The sequence below is a fragment of the Alligator sinensis genome, unplaced genomic scaffold (assembly GCF_000455745.1).
Source record: "Alligator sinensis unplaced genomic scaffold, ASM45574v1 scaffold174_1, whole genome shotgun sequence".
Lineage (NCBI taxonomy): Eukaryota > Metazoa > Chordata > Crocodylia > Alligatoridae > Alligator > Alligator sinensis.
Genome location: NW_005842516.1, coordinates 677,260 through 685,140, shown reverse-complemented (window position 1 = coordinate 685,140; position 7,881 = coordinate 677,260). Strand labels below are relative to the sequence as shown.

At 42.7% G+C, this 7,881-nt stretch overlaps 1 protein-coding gene across 1 annotated transcript in view; it reads right to left on the bottom strand.

Annotated features, from left to right (window-relative positions):
• Positions 1–1,621: 1,621 nt before the first annotated feature.
• Positions 1,622–7,881, bottom strand: part of LOC102377996 (olfactory receptor 1052-like) — a 13,209-nt gene continuing 6,949 nt past the window's right edge. The window contains 2 exon segments of the mRNA XM_025213260.1: positions 1,622–2,543; positions 3,206–3,351. Of these exon segments, the coding sequence (XP_025069045.1) occupies positions 1,622–2,543; positions 3,206–3,351 (1,068 nt within the window).

Genomic DNA, 7,881 nt, shown 5'->3' with positions numbered 1-7,881 from the left:
GAGGTCCCTATTGACCCTAGCATCTATGAATCATTAATTATCTGACAGTGTAAGAGGGGGACAGCAACTTCTGTTATGCACAAGAAGAAGAATCACCAGAATGACTGCTGTGAGAGTAAAGCAGCAACTGAGATGAGGATTGCAAACCTAAGATTAAGATGCCTCAGTAGGGTGGGGCAACAGATCAGCTTCAAACAAAAAAAAGTAACTGAGTCACTGGACACAGGCAACAATCAAAGGACCTGGATAAGGACTTGCACAAGTGTATGGTCAGCTGCCAGGAAGGAAACTGCTGTGAAAAGAACTGTGATGGGAGGAAACTCCAGTGGGAGCCCAACCCATTACATGGAGGGAGTAACTTCTGGGGGACACGGACAATAGAGAGAACCCACTTGAGCAGTGTGAGAGATGTGAGTTAGGTAGTGCCATGACAGATATTAGTTCCCTCCAAGTGAGCAGGATTCTGTGTGTGTTAAAGCAATGGCTCTTTTTATTTTTGTTTGTGTCGATGCCCAGGTGGAGCTGCCTCTTTCAAGTGCTGGGCTGACTTCCCATCCCCAGTCAGATCTAGCCCTGGGGGAGGGGAACTGAGCAATCGGGCTCAGTTCCCTTCCTCAGTCCCAGGCAGCATCAGCTTCCCTCCCTCATCTTGCAGGCAGATTGGGGACCCACAGCCCCAAGCTGCCTGCCAGATGAGAGAGGCTGTTTTGAGTTTCCCCATTATAACTAATGAGCGAAATGTCAAAATAGCCTCACTGTTTTGACAAAGAAAAATGGAACAGCTGTTTCAAATCAAAATGAAATTCAAACAAAACACTTTCATTGAAACCTCAGAATGGTGCCGTTTCACACAGCCCTACTAGGCACTAGACAAGACGTTCACCTATGGGTCCTGATCATCCTCCCAAGATTTATTTCTCCAAACATAACATCAAAAGTGTGGCAGGCAGCAGAAGGAGAAAGACCCTAGGACCAAGCAAGCAGGAGTAGATGGGCTCTAGGTGCTGCTACTGTCTTTTGTCCTCCTTATGCTACAGATGGCTTCCACGTACTTTAGTCTGTGCTACCTCTCGTGATAGGATATACAATATGGTTCCTCAAGGATCTCAGGAATTAGGTGCTAAGAATTAATTTTAAGTCAAGAGCATTTCATCTCCTAAATTTCTGAGTCCCATTTAGGAAGGACAGCTTATTACTAAACAACTGAATATATATATTTTGGGGTCTATACTCAGTCAGTTTTACTACTACAGGTGTTTCATATGGTGATACATATTGAATTAATTATTATTTGGACTGCTAACAAAATAGGCTAATATTCAAAATAAAGTCAGGCTTAACAGAGATACCTTGACTTGATCTACACAAGTTTTAAAGTCTAGCTAAAACACTTCTGTAGGTTCTCTCCATGTGATACTTTCTGCATTCAGTGGGATATACAACCAAGGATATTTCTACCAAAAAAAAAAAAAAAAGGAATTGCCATTTATGTTCTATCATCATGCAGTTACCAGTTTGCCATACCTCTTTATTTTCAAAAGTATTTATTTGAAATTAAAAATGTTGAATATTACTATTTATAATTGCATGTTTTACAAAAGATGGAAACTTGTTTTTTTTTTTAAATTCTGCCCACAGCCATTTTCACATCCTTATTTTTCAGACTATAGATGATGGGATTTAACATGGGGGTCAAGATGCTGTACTGGATGGAGAAAACTTGATCTATGATCACTGAAGAAATGGAACTTGGTTTCACATACTGAAAACCAGCTGTTGCATATAATAAACCCACCACAATGAGGTGGGAGCTGCAGGTGGAGAAGGCTTTATGTCTCCCCTCAGAAGAGCTTATCCTCAAGAGGGCAGAGATGATATGGATGTAGGAAACCAACATAAGGAGGAAATTTCCAAAAGCAATGACCACAAGGGAAGAAAAAAGAGCTGTTTTGTTGATCAATGCCCCAGAGCAGGACAGTTTTAGTAGTCAGGGAAGCTCACAGCTAAAATGCCCAATTTCATTTTGCCCACAGAATTTCACCTTTAATAAAGTAACCATATTTACCAGTGAATCCATGACACTCATTGTCCAGGAGACACCCACTAGCATCCTGCACACTCTTATGTTCATAGCCCCAGCATAATGCAGGGGGGCACATATGGCAGCATAACGGTCACAAGCCATTGCTGAGAGAATGAATAATTCACATGTACCTGAGAGAAGGAAGAAGAAGATCTGGGTAAAGCAAGCACTGACAGAAATAGTGTTGTGCTTTGCTAATAAATTCACCAGCATCTGGGGGACAGTGACTGAAGAATAGCAGATATCAACAAAAGATAGATGAGACAAGAAGAAATACATGGGAGTATGAAGGTGAGAATCAGCTCTTATCACCAACATGATGACTCCATTCCCCATTAGGGTGATGAGGTATATCACCAAAAACACAAAAAACATTAAAATTTGGAATTGTGGGTCATTGGAAAGTCCCAAGAGAATGAACTCAGTCACAGTGGTTTGGTTGTCATTCCTAGGTAGTGACCTGTAAGAAATGCAAAACATTCAGAATTAATATAGCCACAGTGAAAGGAATTTCTGAAAGACAGAAAAAAAGTATAGACAGAGACAGATTGGCTACATGAAATTTTCAAAGACAGGTGATGGGTTTGAATAACCAAACTGACTAAGAAGCAAGTTTCCAGTTCCTAGGAAATGTCACATTTTAGAAACATGGTTTTGGTGAAAGTCATAATATTTTTCCACTAAACTTCTCAATACCAACATGATTCCTACCATCCAACATGATGCTAAAGGACCATGGTGCTTCACCTTTGTTTTCCAGAAATCAAGTCTCTTTTTCTGTGGCAGGGAACCTAGAAGCTCTAAGCGACATAGCTGTGGCCAGGGTTCCTCAGCCTTTGTATACATTTTGCTTTGGATCAGAAAGCTAAGCTTCATGTAGAGCCAGACCTCTCACAATTATCAGGATTGTGGGTTTATACCAAGCAACATACAAGATGCATCCTGATGATGGTCAAGAAGTGTGCACCTTAGAATATCTGGGTACCTGAACCACAGACAGTTCATCTGATGGAAATTTCTTCACATCAAGGCTTATGTGCAGACCCACTGGGAGTACAGTTCTTGGAGATGGACCCAGGTATGCTAATGCCTCCTGGCTCACAAGGAAGCTGCCTATCTCACAGTAGAGAATCATGGAAATATCTATTTTCCCACACAAGTTTGATTGACCAAACATATCCATGAGGAACTTGTCTTGGATTCTGGAAAGAGAAATCAACCCTGAGGTCATCTTTATAAGTGTTGAGCTGCAATGGACAATGATTTTCCTGTAAAACAATTCAGCAGAAAAATGAAGACAACTCTTTGCCAGTTCATATATTCAGTTTTGCACTCCAAGTAACTGAACAAAATAGAGCAAATTCATTTCATTCTAGTATTTTCTACAACTAACCAGGTGTCACAACTTGCCCAGTGATTTTTCACATATTCAACCTCTTGTCAGCAATCCAAAAAGAAAGCTTTTGGAGACATTGCCCACACAACCATTCCAAAAAACACAATCCCATAATATGTACTCTAAAACCATTGGAAGGGATTGCAAGTTTTGGGGGTGGGAGGGGGTGTGGAAGAAGCTAGATTCAAAATAATCTTCCAATTAGTGTGGTTATACATAAGGAGATGACTTCCTAACCATGCAGAATCAATGCCCATGTCTCTTCTCTTTTAGTGGGTGGTATCAATAAATATGGCTCATTTTATCATTACTGCAACTTTACAGCAGTACTACCACCAAGATCTAATCACTCTGAATGAGAACCAGCTAGAAGTAGACCAAAAGTTCAGCTACCTAGGCTCCACAGTGACCACCAGCCTCTCACTGGATGAAGAACTTAATGTTCACATTGGAAAGGCTGCCACCACCTTCAGCAGACTAACTAAAAGAGCATGGAACAACTCAAAGCTTATCATCAAGACCAAAATGCTAGTGTATAAGGCCTGCATACTCTGGGATAAATGGAATTATCCCAGAACAAAAGTGGTTTTAAAGCTGAGGTGCATGAAGCTTTGTGTATAATAGGTCTGCAATTAACCAATGCACTGTTTTTCTGAATTAATCTTGAGTGCCCCTATATTTATTTATTTATTGGCTATCTCTCCATTCTTTTTTTCTGTAAGATTAGCAGGCCACATTTGTGATGAATTAAATTAACTTGGAAGCTTAAATAGCAAACTTTTTTTTTTTTTTCATGTGAATACAATTCAGAATGGAACAGCTTTAAAAAGCCCAGATCAGTGACCTGGATCTTCTCAGACATCCCCTTGTACACACTGGTTGACCTATAAAATTGAAGGCAGCTATTTGTGTGGATTCTGCTGCAAGATTGGGAACAATTGTGTTTCAGCCCACACTGATTTTCCCCTAACTTCTTGCTTTGAACACATATCTATAATATTATTATTTGTTAAGCTCCTTCATTCCATCCTAAAATGCAAATATTTATTTAAAGCAAGAATGCATTCTTCTTAATTTGTTCTTCTCTTTCATTCCTATTTTCTGACTGTATCTTTCAATATATTTTAGCTTGGTCTGTAAATCCAGCTCATTATACTATACAACTAGGATTAATTTATTTAAAATTATTAAGTAAAACCATGTAAATGTTTCCCTGAAGTTGGGAAAAAAAGATAGCCTGTAGGGAACTACAGAGTAATTCTGTAGGGTAAGAGTCTGTTCTCTTACAGGTTGACTGATCGCATATGCTGGGTTTTAAACTAGGTTCGTCATGGGACAGGGATGTTGATGACAGGGAGAGTTCAGGGATGATGAATCTCAAGCCAGGTGCTGGAACAGTCCAGGTAAGTAACAAGGGACCCGCTAAGCATCACAATGGGGAAGTAGTAAGGGCACCTATCAGTGGGCTTAGATGCCTCTATACTAATGCTAGGAGCACAGGGAACAAGCACAAGGAACTTGCACTCCTGCTTGCAAATAAAGAATTCTACCTGGTTGGACTAACAGAAACCTGGTGGTATCCTACCCATGACTGGGCAGTGGGTATCAAGGGTACAGGCTGTACAGACAGGACAGAGTGGGGAAAAAAGTGGGGGGGGGGCATCGCTCTCTATGTTAAGGAGCAATATACATCTTCTGTAGTTAAATCGGGCCAAGATGAAGGGCAAATTGAGGTACAATGGGTCAGGTCACAGGGGGGTTGAGGAGAAAGGAACTTGGTAGTGGGGGTCTATTACAGACTCCCTCACCAGGGGGATGAGTTAGACCTAGAATTCTCGAGACAGCTCTCAGAGGCAGTGCGCTCAAAGAACCTGGTTGTCATGGGTGACTTAAAATTTCCAGACATCTGCCTGTTCACAAAAGTTTCTAACCTCCTTACAGGACCTTCACCTATCACAGGAGGTATATATTCCGACTAGGGGAAATGTCTTATTAGACTTGCTACTGGCCACAGGGGATGACTTGGTGGGGGATCTGCAGGTACAAGGTAACCTAGGGGATAGTCTCCACCTCTTGATAGGGTTCACTATCTGGAGAAAGGTGGGGAAGATAATTAGTAGGGCGGAAGTGCCAGACTTCAGGAAGGCAAACTTTGACCAACTCAGGAGATTGGTTAGGGAAGGACTGACTGGTAAAAGCCTCAGAGAGATGGGAGTCCAGGAACGGTAGGTGTTTCTCAAGGGACTAATCCTGCAGTCACAGAAAAGGACCATCCCAGTATACATAAAAGGGGGCAAAAAAGCAAAGAAACCCTCTTGGTTGAGCAGGGAAACCCAGGAGAGCCTGGAGGGGGAAAAAAGAGGCCTACAGGCTGTGGAAGCAATGGGAAGCCACCAAAGAGGAGTATACCTGCTTGACTTGAGCTTGCAGGGAAACAGTGAGGAGAGCCAAAGCAGAAATGGAGCTTAGGCTGGCAGCAAAAGTTAAGGGTAACAAAAAGTAATTCTTTAAGTACATAGGAAGCAAAAAGAAGGTGCAGGGTAACTTAGGGCCCCTTCAGGATGAACTAGGGCAACTGGTAACAGATAGGATGGCCAAAGCAGAGCTTCTAAATGCTTTCTTTGCATCCATGTTCCTGGACATGAATAGAAATATGCATCCCATTGGGACTTTAGGTAAGCCAATAGATACCAACCCACCACCTGTTCATGCTGACCTAGTAAAGAGGCACCTGGAGGCGTTGAATGTATTTAAGTCAACAGGCCCTGATGATCTTCATCCTAGGGTACTTACGGAATTAGCTGGAGTCATAGTGGAGCCACTGGCACAACTGTTTGAGCACTCGTGGCGCTCAGGACAGGTCCTGGAGGATTGGAAAAGGGCCAATGTGATCCCTATTTTCAAGAAGGGGAGGAAGGAAGAACCGGGTAACTATAAGCCAGTTAGCTTCACCTTCATCCTTGGCAAGACCTTTGAGAAAATTGATAAGGATCACATTTGTGGGGGGCCAACTGGTAAAATAATGTTAAGGGGCAATCAGCATGGGTTCATAGCAGGCAGATCCTGCCTGACTAGCCTCGTTTCATTTTACGACCGGGTCACAAAATGCTTGAATGAAGGAATAGAGTTTGATGTTATTTACTTAGATTTTAAAAAGGCCTTTGACACAGCATCACATCCAATTCTTATAAGTAAACTAAACAGTTGCAATGTAGATTATTACATAGTCTGGTGGGTAGAAAATTGGCTTATGGGATGCACCCAGAGAGTGGTGGTGAATGGGTCTGTCTCTACCTGGAGAAATGTAGGCAGTGGAGTCCCCCAAGGCTCTGTCCTGGAACCAGTACTATTCAATATCTTCATTAGTGACTTGGACGACGGAGTAGAAAGCACTCTGTCCAGGTTTGCTGATGACAGCAAACTATGGCGAGAAGTATACAAACTAGAGGGTAGGGAGTGAATACAGGGGTGGTGGTGAATGGGTCTGTCTCTACCTGGAGAAATGTAGGCAGTGGAGTCCCCCAAGGCTCTGTCCTGGAACCAGTACTATTCAATATCTTCATTAGTGACTTGGACGACGGAGTAGAAAGCACTCTGTCCAGGTTTGCTGATGACAGCAAACTATGGCGAGAAGTATACAAACTAGAGGGTAGGGAGTGAATACAGGGTGATTTGGACAGGCTGGGGAAGTGGGAAGAACAGAATAGGATGCAGTTTAACAAGGATAAGTGTCATGTGTTGCACCTAGGGAGGAATAATCATCAACACTCCTACAGCCTGGGAGGTACCACTCTAAGTAGCACAACTGTGGAAAGGGACCTCGGAGTCATAGTCAACTCCAAAATGAACATGAGTCACCAGTGTGATGAGGTAATAAGTAAAGCTAACCACACCCTTTCTTGCATAAGCAGGTTCATCACAAAGGTCTAGGGAGGTGATGCTTCCCCACTATGCAGCATTGGTAAGGCCGCAGCTTAAGTACTGTGTCCAGTTTTGGACATCACACATCAGGAGGGATGTGGATGGCCTGGAGAGGGTTCATAGGAGGGTCACTCATCTGGTTAAAGGCCTACAGAAAAAAACCCTATGTGGATAAATCGGGAGACCTGAACCTCTTCAGCCTCCAGAAGAGGAGGCTGAGAGGTGATCTAGTGGCCACCTACAAAGTCATCAGGGGGGTCAGCAAGAAATAGGGGATACAATGTTTACCAGGGCACCCACTGGGGTAACTAGAAATGGCCACAAACTGAAAGAGAGCAAATTCAGACTGGACATCAGGAAACAATTATTTACGGTGAGGGTTGCCAAAATATGCAATACGCTTCCAAGGGTGGTGGTGCTGTCCCCTTCCTTGGAGGTATTTAAAAGGAGACTGGAAAGACACCTGGCTGAGGTCATCTCA